This window comes from Cyprinodon tularosa, unplaced genomic scaffold (genome assembly GCF_016077235.1).
Source record: "Cyprinodon tularosa strain WSP-4 unplaced genomic scaffold, ASM1607723v1 ctg24, whole genome shotgun sequence".
NCBI lineage: Eukaryota > Metazoa > Chordata > Actinopteri > Cyprinodontiformes > Cyprinodontidae > Cyprinodon > Cyprinodon tularosa.
Window position 1 is genome coordinate 1,644,252 of NW_024038896.1, and position 20,336 is coordinate 1,664,587.

Consider the following 20,336-nt stretch of genomic DNA (forward strand, 5'->3'; position numbering starts at 1 on the left):
GATGCATCTAGGACTTGGCATATAAACATTTTTTAAGATGAATCTTTTAATCCAAAGGAAAACAGAGTGAGAGACTTTAACTTCTCTTTATCTACATCTGTGAGCAAAGTAAAGTTAAATACCTTGCGTGGTAACCTTGCGTTCTGACAAACCCAAAGGTTTGAAGCTTGTTTTGACTTTTTCAGTCCATTTTACCAGTAGAAGAAAAAACCTGATCCTCCCTCATTCTGGGTTTGTGGCAGATATTCTCTTTCCTCTGTTAACAATTGCTTTTACACACAAACACACAAAAACTAGCAGGAGACTCAGTTAATATTTACTTGAATTAAGCTATAATAGAGAACCATAATATCTTTTTATTTATTTAAGATTTTAACAGTCAATCTGTAACTCAAACTAAAAATGTTTTGTTGTGTATTAACCAGCATCACGTTTTGGGAAATACCCGAAGAACCAGACATAAACCTGACTCACCATCTACCTCAGTGCAGACATAATATATAAGGTCTATTTTCACTGCTGCCCCCTTTAACTTCCTTCCTTTTGTTCTTTTTTTATAATAATGCCAGACGGCTGAATAAAAAGCTCCATGTTGAAGACCGATCAACTATTTTTATTTCCTGATAAGAGGAACTATTCCAGATTTCTGTAAAGCTGAGGAAAATTTTAAAGTCTATGTATATTTTAGAGATTCAGGAATAATTCTGTCAGACATAGTCGACCAAAGCAAATGTTTCTTATAATAAAACATTGTTGCTTCCATATTATAACATAATTCCACTATGTAATATATTCTACTCACCAAAGACAACAAAAGTAGACTGGCCCTTTGTTCAGCTGAGTAAAACCTTGCGTTGATGTCGATATTGATTTTAATGTATGCAACCCCAAAACTTAGTTTAACTTAGTGATATTTAAAAAGTGATAGATCTACATAAAAGTGCATAATTGTGAAATGGTAGAGAAATGACAATGAGGATCTCTAAACCTCACCTGTTTCGGTTGAAATAATAATGTCTCTCTACCAGCTTTGCACATCTTGGGAAGATTTTTAAGCAATCTTTAAATCTAAACTTGACTGAGAATATGCATGGTTTTACATCGTATTCTACATGACATGTGAATCTCTACCCTGGTTACTTTGCAATGTCTGTGGGAGATAAAACGTACTTGCCATATTCATTCAGCTCTTCTCCTTCACAGATGCAGTTTAGTGTGTGAATATGTCCAATAATTGAAAGGCAACTCAGTTTTAATTGCTTTGCCCATTGGGACATCGATGTGAAGCAGAGAAGGAAGTTGGTATCAACCCCAAACCTCCAGTCAACTCTGATAAGCTTCCTGACACTTGTAAACATAAGCAACCTCACAGCATGGCACTGCTTTGGTTGGTATGGGGCATTCATGTTCATTTCTAGTGATAATATACAAGCAGAACTCTATTGTGTGTTTGCTATGTGTCTGTCATGGCTTGTTCGGCAAACTAGAAACAAGAACTCTCATTTGGAAAAATCAATGTGCTGTCAAAATGAACTCTTGCAGAGCGGTAGAAATCTGCAGCTCCTCCAAAACCACCATGGGCATCATGGTTGCCTCTCTAGTGAAAAGCCCTCCAAATTCTAGCCTGGTTTATAGCTTCTCTGTTATTATTTTTAAATAAGGGAACAAGAAAGTCTCCTGCAAGACGTTCAGAGGTGGCAATATTGTTTTAAAATCATATTGGGGATTTCCACTGCCCTGTATATGACATTTCTGTTGCGTTCCTTGGTCTTAATAATGGTGTTTGATGACCAATTTTGTCCAACACACAGGTAGACTATCCTGAAGCATGAGGTGAATCCGTGCAACGCTGATTTATCCCTATAAATATAGCACTTCCTCGGGAATATTACTGCAAACAGGAGACAGAGTGGTCAGAAGGTGTTTGAGACAACCCACCAGGAAGCAGTGAGCAACAGAGAGAAAAATAGAAAGACAGAGATCTGTAACCATGCAGAGAAAGTAAGATACAGTGTTGATGAGAAGTCATATAACTGTAAAAGCTACTTAACATGTCTGTAACTCATATCCTATTAATTAGTGTCATCATGTTAAAGAGTTACAGTTCATTTTCATGCAGCACACAGGGAAGGACAATCCATAAATCCTCCAAAAATAATTGGTCTTTTTAAACAAACAGTTGGAGCACCACATGCCTTTCTATTGATAGCTATGAAGATGTTTATTTATACAAATAATGAACATCATATTCATTTTTTTGTAATGTCAATATCAAATTAATAGTATTATACTCTTGAAATTATTATGTTTGGTGAAAAACAGTAGTGTGTTGTACAAAAAATTAGAAAAATGCATTTAACAATGAATAAAGTCACACAGCCCATTATACCACTTGCTAAGAGAGTCGGGTATCAGTGAGTACTGTTTTGGGGGTTTTTTCACCATCAAAAGGTATCGGAAACATGGGGAAACTGTGACAGGAAGAGGTCTGGCAGACCCACATCTGAATCAGAAGAGACTTTTCTCAGGGGTTAGCAGGTAGCGCAGTAGGCCTCACAGGACAACAGCTTCAAACACAGCTTAATAGTAGTCATGGTAAAAAAAAAAAAAAAGCTGCAGGTTTGACATGAAGAGTTACAGCAAAAAACAAAAGGCACTGCTAAGACACGGAGGCTTACCTAAGCCGTGAAACACCACTATTAGACAACTGAAGACTGAAAGAAACTATTATAGACTGGTGAATCAAAACTTGAAATGTTTCAGAATCAGAAATACTTTAATAATCCCAGAGGGAAATAATTTTTGTTACACACTCCAGTTACAGTATATATATATATATATATATATATATATATATATATATATATATATATATATATATATATATATATATATATATATATATATATATATATATATATATATATATATATATATATATATATATATATATATATATATATATATATATATATATATATATATATACACATCCAACCACACAAGATAATAAAGATAAAAATAAAAAAGATAAAATATATACACATATAGCTCTTCTTGAATTTGTTTGATTATAGAGGATCTTTGTATGCAGTCAAGTAGGCTAATGATGGTTCCACCATGTGTGACATCAACTGTCAAACTTTTAAACATGAAGGAGTAATTTTGATGGCTGTTTTGATGTATCCAGGGTTGGCGACTTGCTCAAGGCGAGAGGCGTCCTTAACCAAAATGATTACCACAGCATTCTGTGGTGTCATGCATTACCTTCTGGTACATGCCTCATCCTACTGAAAGATGATGGCACAGATTGTAAGTGCAAGCTATGCTAGAACTGCATCAGGAAAAGAGTATATAGTTAGCTTGATAATAAAGCAAGGTATCCAGACTTAAACCCTGTTAAGCTGGTTGGGTTAACAGAAGACCTATAAGTGCAGTCAATTTGACGAGTAGTGGTTAGTTTTTGCAAAGCACCAGTGTCAGTGGTAGCAACACGTACTCTTAGCATAATGCTACGAAATCCATGCTTGATGCTAAAGCAATGATGTGCAATGCTTGTCCTGGTTTCTCCAAACATTTTCCTTATTTTTATGGCCACTTAATTCAATTTATCTCACCTCTGACAATAAAACGTTAACCGCATAGTGCTTCTCTATAATTTCATTGGAGCAGGTGTCAGTTTTGAGGTAGGGGTTTCTTGGTTCACGGCATCTTAGTGCAATAAAAACGCCTTAGGTTGCAACAACCATTAGAATATTCTTCTTAGTATTAAATAATGGGTCTGAAAACTATTGCATGCCCCATTTTCCACATAATTATTTGTTAAAATATTTAAATAAAAGATGTTGATTTTTTCATTCCAACTTATACGGAATAAAGTAACATGCCATTCTATTATGTGCTACTTTTTGTTGCTCTATAATAATTAAACTGGGGTTGTCACATCCAAACGAGAAAAGCTTAAAGGCTATGAATACTTTTTCGAGCCTTTGATTGTCAAAATGACATGGTCAAAATCAAGAGTTAACATTTTCGACTGTTTTAGTCTTTTTGTTATTTACTTGCGATTTATTATGTTCTCAACGTTTTGCCACAATTATTTGTTATATTTTTAATTATGGTGCTGCCATACTATTTCACTCTTTTTTGTTAAGTTCCTTAGGTTATTATTGTGCCTATAATTGATTTAATTCTCCTGTTTGTATCCCCTTTGGACTTAGTTTATACTGAAACGATTGAATCTTTTCATTTGGGACATTTATTTTAGATTAATTTGCCATCTATTTCAAACAAGCTAATGCAATGTAAGTCTTTCAGTTAAAGCACAAATGTAAATTCTGCTCAATACATCCTAAAGAAAGTTATTGCTGTGGATGCCACTGTCAACCCATGTTAGGTTAATTGCCTGTAGATGTGTGGGTGTCTGTTTATCGATGTTGCAACCTGTCCAGAGTGTACTCTTCCTCTTGCCCAATGGCTCCTGGATTTAGACACTACTTGGGTTGAATACATTTTAAAATGAATTTGGATCAATAAATATAACAGACCGGCAAAGAAACTACATTACACTAGTTAACTTGTAACCATGTAGAGGCTAATAAGCTCTATTTAAATTAAATAGATAAATTAAATAAATGTCAGCCCACAGTGTTTAAACTCAGTAATATAGATTTATTTAATAAATAATATATGATTTAAAAGATTTCCTATAATAGAAATGAGGAACAGATTCTGGTGCTTGTACTACTAAAAGAAGGTTGTTTTATTCTTAAAATATACTACTATAAGTGCTCTGTGTGCACAAATAGGAATTTTCAGCAGCTCTGACAATCTGTCAAAGTTTGTTTTTAGTGACACCTGCTGGAGATTGGTGTAACTACGACTGTCTAATGAGTGACAACGTTTTTGATCACTTACGTACCCCTTACAAATGGAGTCCCCCCCTCCCCTTCCCTCAATGAGGTCTAGAAGCACAAGATCTATATTCAAGCCATTCAGTTTCGATGCTGCTACATGGCTGTATATCTTATTTCTTATTAGATGAGCCCTTGAATGATATATTAGCTACTGTAAATTAAGTTGGAAAAAAAAAAAGTTAAGTCAAGAAAAAAAGAGTAAAAGGTTAATTAAACTCTCAGAGTGTTTTTCATGAATTTCTTATAGAAGCACTTTTGTTATTTTTCTTAATATATTCAGGTAAGTTGGCGTCAATTTTTTATGTTGCAAAGGTTATAAGGTCTTTTCCTGGATTCACACTACACTATTGGCTTGAAATTTGTATTTTCAAAGTGTTTCACCGAGTGCCCTAACGTTGATTTAAACGATGTGCAGTCTGTGTATCAAGCCAAGAAAACTGCATTAAATTCCCTGTGATACGGGGTAATTACAGCATATACTGTATGAAGCTTAATTTACTAGATGTGCAACCCTCGGTAAGCGTGTTCAGAAAGCTTTTATGTGAAAACATGATCAAACAACAAGTGGAAAGGAAGATTTTAGCAGCAGTTAATTATTGCCCGTAAGTTTCCTTTTCCGAGAATCTGTCAAATGTTGTATTAATTCCGGTAATTCACATTAGGGAGGCTTTGTATAATTGATGGGAAAACTAGGGTTTATGTTTGGGCTGCTTTTCACCAGATCCAGCCCTGAAATATGACACCCGTTGCCATGGAAGCAAAACAACTGCAGTCGACCAAATAAGGTCAAAGGAAGCCAAAGAATACGGCAACTTGCGCGCTGACGTCCTGCACCAGCGGCACGGCACGTACCAAGTTGCGTTGAGTGAAGGGAATCATATTCCCTCAGCCGTGACTTTAGTGGGGCAGAGAGTGAAGCATGAATAAATAATTAAACTGCAGTTTCTGCGGCTCCCACTCGGATTAAACACAGTCCTGCTGGATTTATGTAACTCCGAGGCCAAAAATAGTACGGTGACGTCTTTAAGAAGCGACGCTTAGCCGAAAATATCAGCGTTCTTGACGTTTAACACCATTTTTCCCCCTTTTTTTTTTTTATGCATTTTGCTTTTCAAGAGTATGTTAGTACATCAAAATTCAACTTCTGAAATTAATTTAGATGTTGCAAAGTGCATTTTAAGCTATTCTCTAACCTCAAACTAATACTTTTTATTTACTTTTATTTGCACATTTATTTATTAGAATTTATTTGTGAAGAAGCCTATAATAGAAAATAAAAACTACTTTCTTATCTTACTTTACCTATTAGTATACATGCAAACATGATTAAATAAACTGAAGTGCCTTAAATTGCATGTATTAATTTTAAAAGTATTATTTTCAAAGAAAATGTATTTCTATCAAAGTAATTGAGATCATTTTAATAATAATAATAAATGTATTTGGGTTTTAGAACTCTGGTTTAGGAATAAAGAATCATGATAGTGTAACAAACATCTTAAATATCTTAAACTAAAAAAGCATTATAAAACACGTTTTTCACAAATGCCCATGTTGGTTTCTAAAGCAATTTCATTTTAATCAGTTAAATTGTCCCATCAAAAGTACATTTTGAATGTATTTTAGATTAAATTTCATTGATTAACTGAAACATTTAAATGTAATAAATGCAAGCACAGAAGAAAACATTAAGGGGAGAAAATTTCATGGCAGAGTAGCTATCTTGGATTTAAAATGTAAAAAAAATTGGAAAAAAAATTGAAAATAAAACAATTATGAATACATAAAAGAGTGAAAGATTAGTTGAGAACAATATGTTTTATTTTCACCAATATTCGTAAATTTTGCATCAGCATCATATTTGATGAGTAAAAAAATAAACTATGCCATAAAATACAGTACATCTTGAGAAAATCCACATGATTATGTTTTGTTTTTTTGCTTATGGAGAAAACCTCTGGTGATGAATATCAAGGCAGGTCGGGGACACCTCACAGCAAGATGTTACACTAATACGCTGCTACATTTTTGTAACTCATTTTCAATTGTCACAATAGCACTGATTCACATATATTAGGCTATATCAAACGTGAATTAACTGCATATCACAGGTAGATTTCTTTAGAAACACAATTTACCACCGTTTGCATTGGAATACAGATGGTTTCTCTGATTTTTGCATGCATTTGGATTCCAGCACAAATGTAAACTTAGACAGTCGAAACAAAATGGAACAATTCAACCCTGTTACAGTCACCGAAAACACACTCTGTATGCACAACCTTTAATTTTCAGGCTTATACCTCATAGATCACACTACAAAAGTTATTTGAGAGAGATAGCTTGCTAGCTGGTTAGAATACAAATACTGAATATTGTTGCATAAATGATTTGCATTCACAAGGCTAAGAGTGTTGGGGAGTTAAGACTATCTTTAATCAACTCTGACCCTCCGAGGCTGCTTTTGATGCCCTCACAGCCATCAGCCATGGATTCAATCTCAGAACAACTAAAGGAAAACACTGTGAGGTAGCTGCTACAGGTGGGACTGGAAGACATCACTGGCGTGGTCAAAGACTCAAGGTCGTTTGCCACAGATTTGTAGAGAGTTTCCCAGTCTGGGAGGCAGAAGGGCCCACTCAGGTCTATGTCTGGGACAGAAGCTGCCATCTCTAGACTGGGCACCAAATCATCCAGGTCGTCTCCCTTGAGGTCCTCCAGGGCTTCCTCCTCCGCACTGGAGCACAGGAGGATGTTAGAGTTCCCCAAGATTGCTGCAGCAGGCGGGATGCAAGAAAGACTGTCTGCATCCTGAATAGTGAGGACTTCTCCAGCAGCTGGATTGCTCTCTGGAGGTTTTACATTCTCCAGGATGGAGAGCAGCTGTGAGGAGCCAGGAGGACCCTGCAGCACTGACTCAACATCCTCCTCCTCCTGCCCTTTGTCACAGTCATCTTGGGCTGGCAGTTTGCAGGAGGATTGGTGAGCAGCTAAGATGTGCTCCAGCCTCTCTTTCTCCTTCAGCAGGTCAGCTATCTCAGTTTGAATGGTAGACTTTTCCTCTTCCAGCAAATCAGTCTCCTGAGAAGAGACAAAAAATAAATGGGACTTCAAACAGACCACAATAAAAACACTACAGTAACTCTACCAGGTCTCTCAGGTCTTCTGATAATATAAGTAAGAATTAAAACTTGGAGAAAGACAAACTTTTCCTATTACAAGCTTTATTTGAACTTTTAGTTTTATCTTTTCAGCTTGGCTTCTAGGTGCTCTAGCACTAAAATTTTGTTTGAATTTATATTTACTTGTTTATAGCATTTGCTTTAAAGCTATGTTTAACTAATGTGAATCAGTCTTCTTAAGGAATATATATCAATGTTTTTCTTGTTGTGTTGCTGATCCATAGATATAGTTATAAGTCCACCAGTTGTTTTATTTCAATGTATATTCTGTCTCGTCAGTCCAATTTGGTTTCATCAGCAGCCCTCAATGGCATCTCCTTGTGATGCTTAGTTATTCTTGTTGTTCTGTATTTAATTTTGACTTTCTGATTTTATTTCCCTTTTAGGTGTGACCTAAAATTATAAATCTTAGAAAACATCTCTTTTTTTATAAACTGGTTTAAGCACTTTTAAATATAGGGGGGAAAAATGCTAATTTGATACGTTTGTAATTTCTTTGTTAGGTCACACAAACAAAGTGTCCATAATTAGAAAACTCAGAAGCAGTATTAATTTTTGACCGCAACGTTTAAAGTTAAAAAATTAACTCATGTTTCAAATAAAAGGCATTGGGGAAAAGAAATGAAAACCTCACACAGGGGAATTTGAATAAACATTTTACAATTAGACTCTACCTAAGCTTGATGGGGTTTTATTTTCTTTTGAAAAAAAGATATTGACACTTTGCCAGTTAAAAGTGCAAAGCTCTTAAGTCTATTTTGTTCAAGTTAAAACAATAAAGAATATCATTAGGATTCCAGTTTGTGTGGGTTGTTTTGTGTTTCCTTTAGTGCTCACTTTCCACCACTAGATGGTGCCCTCTCCTCGTTTGGGCCTCCTCTCACACCTGCGGCTCCTTGGGTCATCACCAGAGGAGTATTTGAGCAGCGGGCTGTCACTACCTCAACGCCAGAGAAAGGGGAAACCTCCACCAGATCCGTTCCAGTCAACTTCAGGAAAACCCGGTGACAGTCCGCTCCATTACTCCTCTGGATCCAACGCCAGTCTGCCTTTTCCGCCCTCCAATGAGTTCTTTCATCTGTGGATTAAACCCCACAAACTGGATCCAAGGGAAAACCAAGAACCCCGCTAACAGTTTCTGGTTTCGGTTCACCAGTCCGCTGAGGTCCAACTGAGTTTTCCCAGCAGTATACTCTCAGTTTTTGTAAACCTTCAAATTAACCAGTTAACTTTTATCCTTGGTTCTGTGAGTGTTTCTCTGCATGTGGGTGAGATCCTTAAAGCCCACCATGACAAATACGTTTTTACACATAGCACATTCATGCTGCACACCTTCACATTGTGTCCTACCATGACCAGAGTCTTGAATTAGCTTACTTGTATTTGACTCACTTGCATTTAGAATCACATAACATATCATCAAAAACACAAATCTTCCAAGCTCAGCTATTGTTTCCCCTGCTACTATTGTTGGTAGTGCTTTTTTTTTTTATCATATAAAAAGAATATTGTGTCTCTTTTACTTGGTATGAATGGTACTCCTAAAATAATTGATAGGCTATGGAGTCTTTCCTTTCTTCCTATAGAGCTTATGTGAATATCCTCTGCATTGAGTCGAAAAAGCAGTTCACTTACTGCTTGGAGACTGTCTATCAGCTCCCTCCGTCTGTTGCGACACTTTGCTGCAGCAATCTTGTTCCTCTCCCTCCTGATCCTCCTTCTCTCCTCTTCTTCTTTAGATGACTAAAATCAGCAGGAGAACATGTATGATTAAAGAGCATCGAGGCTTATTTTACAGCATGCCTTCAATACACGTTGTCTTTCGTCATGTAGATGAGAAAATCATCTTTGCTGTGAACGCTGGAATACAGATCCTCTCGAAATGCTGCACCAACTGGAACGCGCAAAAATGCACGCGTGGACGCGCACTTCATGCAATTTCCCTTCCCCATTAGAGCGGTGCTCATTTACTCCCAGAAAACCGCTAAACACAATTAACACACGTAGCTTCTAATTTGCACTTAAAGCTTATCTGTAACAATAGTGCCCGATTTACTGCCGCTGCATTGTGATGATTCCATTAACATTTACTGAAGGGGGATCATACTGTTGGTGAAGCTTTAAAAATGCGGGAGAAACCAATGAATGTATCCTGTATTAACTAAGGCTTTGAGCGATTACTTATTTGCACTGTTTGCACAGATTTTTTTTTTTCTTGCACTGTTGCACTGATTCTTGCAGAATAAGTACTGACCTGCTCCTTTTGCGCCTTCTTGTTGCACGTCTTTGCTCTCTTTGCACCTGTTGGAGAAGACGGCTGCCTTGCGCCATTGGTTTTCTTTTTTGCACAGCTGCCAGATGTGATTGAAGTCGGCACAGTCGACTTCAGTTCTGGCGATGTTGAGATTGCAGTCACAGTCGGAACAAAGACGGCTGGTGCAGAGGTGTCACCATCCTGCAAGATATGCACAAAATTAGAATCTATCATTTCGCCTGATCAGATCAACCAGCGATCACGCAGTCTGTGACCTTTACCAGTATTTAAATGCTGCATCAGTCACCTGGATGAGAAATGTCAGACGATACCGATGTATCAAAAATGATTGCAGAAACGTGGCTTATTCAGTTAATCACCGTTCTCTCTCAAATAAAAGAGCCAAATCCAAATAGGAATAATATTATATATATAATTATTATAACTTTTAGAAAACAATTGTGCTGCTACCACAGAAGCTGGAATTTCACCATTTCAATAAATATTTACATCAACTTGAACCAAAATGCAGGCTGAAATGATTAATATCAACCTATTTATTGGAATTGTATGGTTTCCTCTTTAATGGTCAGAATGGAATCTACCTTGTCTCTGTCCACTGATGATGAAAGCGAGTCAGGAGGAGGACGCAGGCTGCGCCCAGGGGTGTCCCCGCCAGGCGCTGCCGGGCTGCAGCTGGAGGATGAGTCTACCTCAGAGCTGGAGTCTGGTTGCATTTTTTTGTAGCCTATAATTCTCTTTTCTATTATTAATGCATAAGAAAGTAAAGAAATAAAGGTCTTATCTGACAATGTCTATCTAAAAAGCTGATCCCCCTTCATTGATCACCTAGCTACTTATATCCCATTTGTCAGAAACGGTAACTGTGCAGATATAGTGGAGAGGACCGCCTTTTATAGTGAGCCCGAATTTTATGAATGAAATCTGTGTGGCGAGACCGAACCATTTGCGCAGAAGGAACTGTGATACAGAAAACGGGGGTAAAGTTTGTTTTATTTATTTTTTTTTTCAATTTGATAGGACCTGCTCAACAAAACTTCTCAAGTATATTATTGCAGTGCATTTTATTTACGCAACGGTCCACAAATAGCGTGTGATTGTTAAGTGACACCCCTACCTACAGAAGGAACCCACCGCCATGAATGAACTACGTCACGTTATGTATGCAGCATCTGCACCCCCCACCCCACCCCCCACCCCATCATACATCACGACATCGCATTAGAAACCACTGGATGGACAGATGGGGTGCTTTTTATCTTTCACTTTCTATGCTGTTTCAATTCTTTCAGGTATTAGAGCCACGCTGATGTAATTATCAACCAACTCCGCGAAGATGCTCTTTGACCGCATCTATGACCTCACATTGTATACTTCTCTTCATGCATGCAGCAACACTCCGAGGAACAACGCAGCCAATCGCCGAAAGGACCAGTCGAGCCAAATATGGCTCTTCCGGTGGACCAGCTCGCAGACGGACTGCGCGAGAGCGCGCGCGCGTGTGTTTTATTGTGCATGTATTGGCACTCTGGCATGACAACTCACCGCAAGAGAAAAGTGAAACAAGCAGCGGCCGTCACAAATTTGTCTTTATCGCGTCACATTAAATCCTTCAACCGTTCGAAGGAAATTCACAATGATTTTTATCATCATAACCCGAATATGTCTTAAATTGAGCCATTTTTTTCCCGGTTTCCTTAATAATTGTATCCAAACCTCAAATTTATGTTATTTATTTATTTTTTTAGTTTCCTTTTTCTGTCAAATTAATCAATAATATTGATGTGCGGTTTTTTTTCTTTTATTATTATTATTATTATTATTATAATTATAATAATAATAATAATAATAATAATAATAATAATAATAATAATAATAATAATAATAATAATAATAATAATAATAATAATAATAATAATAATAATTATTATTATTATTATTATTTTCACATATAATCTAATTCAACTGGACAGGCTATATTTAGATTTTCGGATGACCTCACAGATCAGAGCAGAGTGGCAACGCGTTGCCAGAGGCTTCCCGGCAGCCCTCTGGGCTCTTTTACCGGCACAAAGCTGGGTGGTCGCGCCGAACCTATTCAGTCTTGCAAGCGACTCAAAACAAAAAGAGTTCAAAAGGTTGGCTGAAACATTTGACAGCTGTCACCACAGCCGCATATCAGCTTGGGAATGAATGTTCACAAAGTAACAGTACAGAGTTCAAAGTAAATGGGGTAAATTAGGCAACATTTTCTGCATTAACTTTACTTAGAGTTAAAAATGAATGGCAAATAAATAAGATAGAAAGTCAAAATCAGTATTTTGTTATTGATTAAGTTCGTTTCGCGATGCAATTAAGATAAATAAAAATCCATAATAGGCCTAATTGTTATTATAGATATATATATTTTTTTTACTTTACTTTCCTCTGGTTAAACTTCACCAGGTAAACAAACAATTCAGGGTGACATGAAAGCTTTTTTTCTTGCCAATTCGTCAAACAAACTGAGTTGTTTGGTGTCCTGTTTCATTCCACTGCTCTTGCACCATGGTGAAATACAGCGAGAGCACTAAACGCACAAAAAAAGTACAGAGGTCTCACTCTGACGCGGTTTGCTGTTAACTCAGCTCTCCTTAAATCGACGTGGAGGAGCTTAGGTTACAGTTTTTTTTTGTTTAAGTGATACTCCCTGACAACACTGACGATCTTTGTTGACAAAAACATACGTCACTGACGCGAAAGGGGTTGGGCGTTACTATGGCGACTAGGAATGTTCAACAAAACACGAGCGCGGGAACCAGAACATAGATAGTTGACAGGAACCGATGAACTTTAACACAGTAGCACAATTGTAAATAATGTATGCCTATGCCACATAATTTTGAGTGTAGTTTAGTTTTACAACAGCAAACTCTGGGCTCTTTTTTGAAGGCTGCTTTTCTTACTTTCCAGCATTTGTACTAATAGAAGAATAACCACTTTTCTTTATTACAATGACAACAATTACTGTCTTATAATAAATGTTATTCATATAGAATCATAAAAAAGTCAATATAGAAGTTTCAGATAAACATTGAAGCACTGCAGACGTCCCAAAATGTAAAGTTTGTCAGCTGTTTTGCAAGCTGACAATGTTTGCTGTGTTTTGCTGTGTTTCTGTTACTGCATGAATGGCTAATCTTTAACATAAGTCCTTCCACACATTGGGTAGAGAGTGACAAGTAAACATTGTTTTGTAATCAACATTTCACTCATTCCATTCAGCTTCCTTTGTAAACCATAAAGGGGGAGTCCCATCAGAGTCCCATTCTACGGCATAGCTCAGTGGGAAAAAAACAGAACACACCTCAACAAGTCAGACTAGGTTTGAGGCCAAGTACACAGAGTAAAGAACATGCTCTGCTGCTTTACACACACCACTTGACAGATTGCAGAAGGTTCTGCCTGGACATGTAGATGAGGACTCTCGCTTCCTCTTTTCTTTTGACACACATAAAACTTCTGACGCTACAAAGGAAGGTTAATACAGAACTGGTATGGAAGAGACAAGCTGCTGAAATATGCTGATAAGACAATTTATGTTTCAAAAATTAATGCTGAAACTGGTGTTGCAAATAGAGTAAAACATAGCAGGGTGACTACAGACAAATAAAGTGAGTAAAATAGATGACCTCTTTCTTATTGCACCTTATAGAATAATCATTTTTTCCCTCCAATTTGATGCGATTTTAGCAGAAAAAAAACACAGAAGTTTAAGCTCCATCTCCAAATCGGTAAATGCTATGACTGTGTCAGAGCATCAGCAAAACTGCAGGGGTGAATGTCTCTATACTATGGTGGTTAGAATCTATCAAAAGTGGACTCTTATAAAAAGGTACCAGAAAACACAACACATCAAAATGTGTATCAATAGGAAACAGTGAACGCATCCGAGAGCAGGCGGTCATTCAGTGTTTGCAGCTTTCTTTTAGAATTCTTTTGTGGAGAGCATGATCTCTTCTGCCACAGCACCAGAACAAATGACAAAAAAGCTCAACAAGTTCCTGAAAAAGAAGGTTAGCCATGCTCCAGGAACTCCTCTAGAACCTCTGGAAGTTATGTCACAAAGAAGAATTCTTCATAAAGGTAAGAAAAATGTGGACAACAGTGAGCATCCAAAGGCTTCTCTAAATCCATTGCATGACAGACCATTACAGGAGACCCTTTCTGCCTAGACTTATACCAATTCTTAAAAAACAAAGAAAAAAAAACACAACATTTAATTTCCCCTTGGATTAAATGAAGCATTTTTTAAATTGGATTGAATTGGATACATTTATTTTAAACCACAGCACCCACAACTATTATTCAAACATGATAAATTCCTCGAGATGGCAAATAGTTTTATTCTTTATATTCTGTATCAAGAATAAAGTTACATACAGAATACATATTCTGTATTCTGTATGTAACCTTTTGGACCGATGTTCAGTATTTTTTTTATTTATATATTAAGTTATAATCAGAATTGTAACATCTTTTTATATTTCTATTATTTTTCTAGTAGTTTGCTCTTATTTTCTGACAATAGTTCTACTTGTTCAGCTTTCACAACAGCTTCTGTGTTTATTGTTTTACATAACGTCATGCAAAGCAAGGCCAATCTCGGATGGTGTGTTTCCCATCAAGCACCGCCCTCTTTACAGGATGCACCATATTTGGTAAATGACGCGTAGGGGATCCCGCTCCGGAATATTCCATTTCTCGACCGTCTAGCTTTAAAACGAGCAAAAACGCACCGCGTTTCTATATCAGCTGGTAGAGAAGATCAATGTATTGTAGTGTTTTACGTTTTTAAAAGCGAGATCGAGCCAGAGTGGATGTTTTTTTCTGTGTTGCTATGCAAATGTATTGGTGGTTTCCTCCTCGCGGTGTCGAGTGACGAACCCTCCCCTCTCCTTGCGTCACAGAAAAGCTATAAAAGCTCTCCCAGCTCTCAGAGTTGTCACTTTAACTTTGAGTAGCAGAGCGAGGACTACAGGAAAACGAACAGCAGCGGCTTTTTAAGAGTTTCTGTCAAACCTACTAAAGGGATTTCCTCATCTCAAGCTTACATTTCCCCAAAGTAGAGTTTGTTTGGATCTACTATTTGATACTTACTTTTTTTTTCTACTGTTAATCTCGGGACGATGATGTTTACCGCTTTTAATACGGAGTGCGACTCTTCCTCTCGCTGCAGCACAGCTTCCCCGTCCGGGGACAATCTGGGATACTACCCATCACCAGCAGGATCATACTCAAGCTTGGAATCCCCCCAGTCTCAGGTATGTCAAATAAATGTTTTTGTTCAGCTTCTTCTTGCAAAAAAGAAAAAGTAAATGATATAGCAATGTTCCCATTGATTTTTTATGTGAGCTTATTGATTTTGAATTGAAGGCAAAAAAGTTAATGCATAATAGTGACTTGATTGCACTGCAAATATTGCTGTGCAATCTTCATTCATCCACCTGGAAACTCCATAGAGAGTGTATAACGTCACAGCTGACATCACTGGGATATTTTTAAACTGTCTAGCTTTTTATAAACTCCCCTTTTGCGATCCCCCCCTCTCCTCCTGAGCATATAACAAATCCCCTCATGTTCTATTCCTTATTTCTTCCAGGAATTCACTGATCTGACAGCAAGTGCCTCCTTCATCCCTACTGTAACGGCTATTTCAGCAAGTCCAGATCTGCAGTGGATGGTCCAGCCTTTGGTCTCCTCAGTGGCCCCCTCTCACAGAGCTCACCCCTACAGCTCAAGCCCCAGCCCGGCCTATTCCACATCAGCCATGAAGTCTGTATCGTCCAGACCTCATAATGTAACCAAGAGAGGCAGAGCTGAACAGGTAATTATGTGATCTAATAGTATATTTTTATATAATTATGAATTCGTTCAAAGAGCTGGGAGTTAATGTTCCTATTTTACATTATTCTTTGCAGATATCTCCAGAGGAGGAAGAGAAAAGAAGAATTCGCAGAGAGAGGAACAAGCAGGCAGCAGCTAAATGCCGCAACAGGAGGAGAGAACTTACAGACACACTGCAAGCTGTAAGTATCTCAGCAAATTCACTCTCACTTATTGAAATGTTTTCACCACCAGATCTAATAACAATGCACCAGCAACCAACTAAGTACCACTTCCTCTATTTTTTCTCTCTGCCAGGAAACTGATCAGTTGGAGGATGAGAAGAGCAGCCTGCAGAATGACATTGCCAACCTGCTGAAGGAGAAGGAAAAGCTCGAGTTCATTCTGGCAGCCCACCAACCAATCTGCAAGATCCCCTCAGAACTGGAGGCAGACTTCCCAGTCTCCTGCTTCCCCACAGCTGTCACTTCCACCATCCCTTCCAGTCAGCCAACTTTCACCTCGGCCTCCAACTCTATCTTCTCCAGCACCAGCTGTGCCCCCTCCACGTCCACAGTCTCAGACAGCACAGTCAAAATGGCAGATCTGGAGGTCTCCGTTCTGGAGGAATCCCTGGATCTTTTGGCAAAGTCTGAGATGGAGACGGCCCGCTCCGTACCTGAGGTTGACCTGTCCAGCTCCCTCTATCCAAGCCAGGAATGGGAGCCCCTTCACACCTCAACTGGTAACGATGACTTTGAGCCCCTGTGCACACCCGTGGTGACCAGCACACCAGCCTGCACCACGTACACGTCTTCATTTGCCTTCAACTTCCCAGAGGCTGAGAGCTTCCCCACCTGTGGCATCGCCCACAGGAGAGGAAGCAACAGCAACGATCAGTCCTCTGACTCCCTCAGCTCACCAACCCTGCTGGCCCTTTAGAGACTCTTTCCAAAAATGAACTTTCTTCCTAGAAGCACATTTTCTTGAATATGTTACACATGTGCAGATTACAGGGCTATGGGGCAGACTTGTACCAGAAAGCAAATTATTTATTATTTTATCTGCCTTTATGTATAGTTACTTGTCTATTACACCAATGTAGCAAGTTATTAAGCATGTTTCAGCTATTAACACTTAGTTGTTCTATGAGTTCCTTATAAGATTTAATGGTGCTTGATATGTAAAAAAAAAAAAAAAGACATTTGTTCATCAATGTGTGCTCTGAGCAATAGTTATTATTTGATCCGGTTTGTTTTCTGGTTTATTGAAAGTTAGAGTAATTGTGAACTGTTTGTGAAACTTAAAACAACAACAACAACAACAAAAAAAACTGGTGTGCTTTGTCTGAACCATGGTCTGAGTGGTCTATAAAACTATATCAAGTTTTCTGTGAAAACACTTGTCCTTTTATTTTATTGAATTTATTTTTTTACAGAGTACTGACGAATGTTGTTTGTAAGCCATGTGAATAAAATAGAGATATTTAAATTCATTCCTTTGTCTGACTGATTTTGACTCAAACTTTAGATTATTATATAGATTTAGTTGTAAAATAACAATAGTCTGGAATTTGCATGTACAGAAACCTGCATTTTTCCTGCTCCTCCACTAGCTATATTTATTGTTCCGTCTGTTGTCAAGGCTGGGGATACGTCAGGGATTTGACGTCAGTGCGTTCTTTCCATTTTTTTCAATTTTGCAAGCGTTGCGCGGTGACGTTGCACTTCCGAGCCCAAATATAGAAACCAATGGGGAGTCGCAGTTGCAGTCCGTCCGCAGAGGAGAGACTGTCAGTTCGCCTCGGTTTATGGAGTTTTAGACTTTTCTCCACCTAAGCACAAACATCGTTACTTTAAGGTTTTGCTGTTGTTTTTTTCATACGAAGTGAAATTGGCAAGTCTTTTTGAAAGGGGAAATTGAATGCTCTCCTTCCGCAATCCAGACTGCATTGCTTCTCACACTTCTTGAAGACCGTAAGCATAGAAATCACCAGAGGATCTGAGAGCAAAGTTTTTAACCACAATGAAGGCCCATAACCTAGTTTTATTTTTTGGTATCAAGAGGAAAATAAAAAAAATAAAAAATGCAGAATTAAAAAAACAGGAACAAAACTAATTCTTTGAAATGGTTCACGTGTTAAACCAGTTTGCACAATGCCTTGCAAAAAAATAAAATAAAATATTATATATATATATTTGCAGCTGTAAAGTATAAGTTTTTATACTTTACAGCTGCAAACTTGTTTATTTCATTGACAAACATAGTTGTGCACAATTACTTGCAGATTTGACATAATGTACCATCCATCTATCCATTACTGACACGCTTGTCCCGAGTAGGGTAGAGGGTGCTGGGGACTATTTCCAGCAGTCAATGGGCAAGAGGCGGGGTACACCCTGGACAGGTTGCCAGTCCATTGCAGGGCAACATAGAGACAAACGGGACAAACAACCATTCACGCACACACTCACACCTAAGGAAAATTTGGACAAGTCGATTAACCAACAGTCATATTTTTGGACTGTGGGAGGAAGCCGGAGTACCCGGAGAGAACCCATGCATGCTCAGGGAGAACATGCAAACTCCATGCAGAAAGACCCCGCAAGGCAGCAGTGCTACCCACTGCGCCACTGAACAGCCCACATAATGTATCTATATTATGTTTTTATTTAAAAAAAGTCCTAATCTCATATAGGCTCAAGTCTGGTACCTCAGTCCATTTTGGAATCAGTTGTATCTTTGGAGAGATTTTTCTGCGTTTATGAAACCTCCTCAGCTGTCTTCTGTCCTTGCAGTGTCTAACAGGTTTTCTTTCAGGAACTTGGGAGTTGTTCTCATATGAACAACTTTCCGGTCCCTGCGAATTAAAAGCATCTCAACATCTTGATGCCACCACCGCTATGTTTCACCATGGTTTTTTTGTTCTCAGGCCAGGAAATTGGGGTATCCAAGTTTTTCAACATTTGGCATGCTGGCCAAAAAGTGAAATAACGGTTATTTGTAGCAAAGTTTCTTCCTCCACATGTTTCCTGTTTCCTCAAATGGCTTTTTTCTTTGTCACTGTTGACAACTGTTGTCAATCTTGGATTTCCGGTCTTCAAGATGGTTTATTCACTAATATTCTCTAGAAAATAGATTAACCACAAGTGGATTCTATATACTGGAGACTTGTAAAGGAAATCCATTTCGGTTGATCTTCTCTAGGGGTAACAAATTTATTATACAAGCCAATAGTTTTATTTTCTTAAAAGAACATATATCCCTTTTATCGTATGTACTATGATGCCTTGCTTTAATTTGGTCTTCATCACATAAAATCCTTATAAAAATATGGAGGTTTGTTGGTTTAATAAAAAAAAGAGAAATAGTTAAAGACAGGAAAAACTTTTGAGGACACTGCGCCTTTTGTGTTCTTAGTTTCTTTCAAATGTAGGACTAGTGATCCATGGTGTTACAATATCTTGCGTTTTGGTAACTAATAATTTGCAGATAAAAGCTGCTGTGAAAATCAGGTGAATTACCAGTTGTATTTAAAGTAAAAAAAAATGCATTAATTTTCTTTTCGTCAAAATTTCTTTTATCAATTATTAACAGAATACACTGTAATACAATAAATTAGAATATAATTTCAAGTCTATTATTTCAATAACCTTATAGATGCAGTGAAACACTTTATTGAGATTAACTACACACAGACCTATGATTTTAAGCTGCTTATTTTTGATAATTATAATGATTTCTTGCTCACAACTAATGAAAACACGGAAAAAACATTTTTGACTAAAAAAATGATTCATTAATTTACTGTAAATGACTTCCAAGGATTGATGCATTTTAAGTCATAGGAGACCAACCCCTGATGATTTATTTCCTCTTTCCAGGTTTTGAACATAATTAGTTTATGCAACCGCTTTGTTTCTCCCAAAGTTTGTCATCCAACATTTCTCATCCTCACCTGTAATTCTACCTCATCTACTCTATTTCCACATGTCCATGTATATCAGAAGACAGATTGCCCAATAAATCTTTAGCAGGAAATGGTTAATGTGTGTGTGTGTTAGGGAAAACTACTGTCGCACAACCAGTAACAAACTC

At 37.6% G+C, this 20,336-nt stretch overlaps 2 protein-coding genes across 2 annotated transcripts; one reads left to right on the top strand and one right to left on the bottom strand.

The window, feature by feature from the left end:
- Positions 1 to 6,719: 6,719 nt before the first annotated feature.
- On the bottom strand, positions 6,720 to 11,231 carry si:ch211-153j24.3 (proto-oncogene c-Fos). The gene is made up of 4 exons (XM_038287462.1): positions 10,958 to 11,231; positions 10,353 to 10,553; positions 9,734 to 9,841; positions 6,720 to 7,997 (listed from the first exon to the last, which is right to left on the bottom strand). The coding sequence occupies exons 1-4, from the start codon at positions 11,087 to 11,089 to the stop codon at positions 7,314 to 7,316; spliced, it is 1,125 nt and encodes a 374-aa protein (XP_038143390.1). The 5' UTR covers positions 11,090 to 11,231; the 3' UTR covers positions 6,720 to 7,313.
- Positions 11,232 to 15,347: 4,116 nt separating this feature from the next.
- On the top strand, positions 15,348 to 17,733 carry fosab (v-fos FBJ murine osteosarcoma viral oncogene homolog Ab). The gene is made up of 4 exons (XM_038287445.1): positions 15,348 to 15,676; positions 16,015 to 16,239; positions 16,334 to 16,441; positions 16,557 to 17,733. Exons 1-4 carry the CDS (start codon positions 15,542 to 15,544, stop codon positions 17,178 to 17,180), a joined length of 1,092 nt encoding a protein of 363 aa, XP_038143373.1. The 5' UTR covers positions 15,348 to 15,541; the 3' UTR covers positions 17,181 to 17,733.
- The last annotated feature ends 2,603 nt before the right edge of the window (positions 17,734 to 20,336 follow it).

Coding starts and splice junctions, on each gene's coding strand:
- si:ch211-153j24.3 (XM_038287462.1), bottom strand. CDS start 11,089: ATGCAACCAGACTCCAGCTCTGAGGTAGACTCATCCTCCAGCTGCAGC. Junction 10,554..10,957: donor CATCAGTGGACAGAGACAAG/GTAGATTCCATT, acceptor CATATCTTGCAG/GATGGTGACACCTCTGCACC. Junction 7,998..9,733: donor TGATAGACAGTCTCCAAGCA/GTAAGTGAACTG, acceptor GTCTCTTCTCAG/GAGACTGATTTGCTGGAAGA.
- fosab (XM_038287445.1), top strand. CDS start 15,542: ATGATGTTTACCGCTTTTAATACGGAGTGCGACTCTTCCTCTCGCTGC. Junction 16,240..16,333: donor AGAGAGGCAGAGCTGAACAG/GTAATTATGTGA, acceptor TATTCTTTGCAG/ATATCTCCAGAGGAGGAAGA. Junction 16,442..16,556: donor TTACAGACACACTGCAAGCT/GTAAGTATCTCA, acceptor TCTCTCTGCCAG/GAAACTGATCAGTTGGAGGA.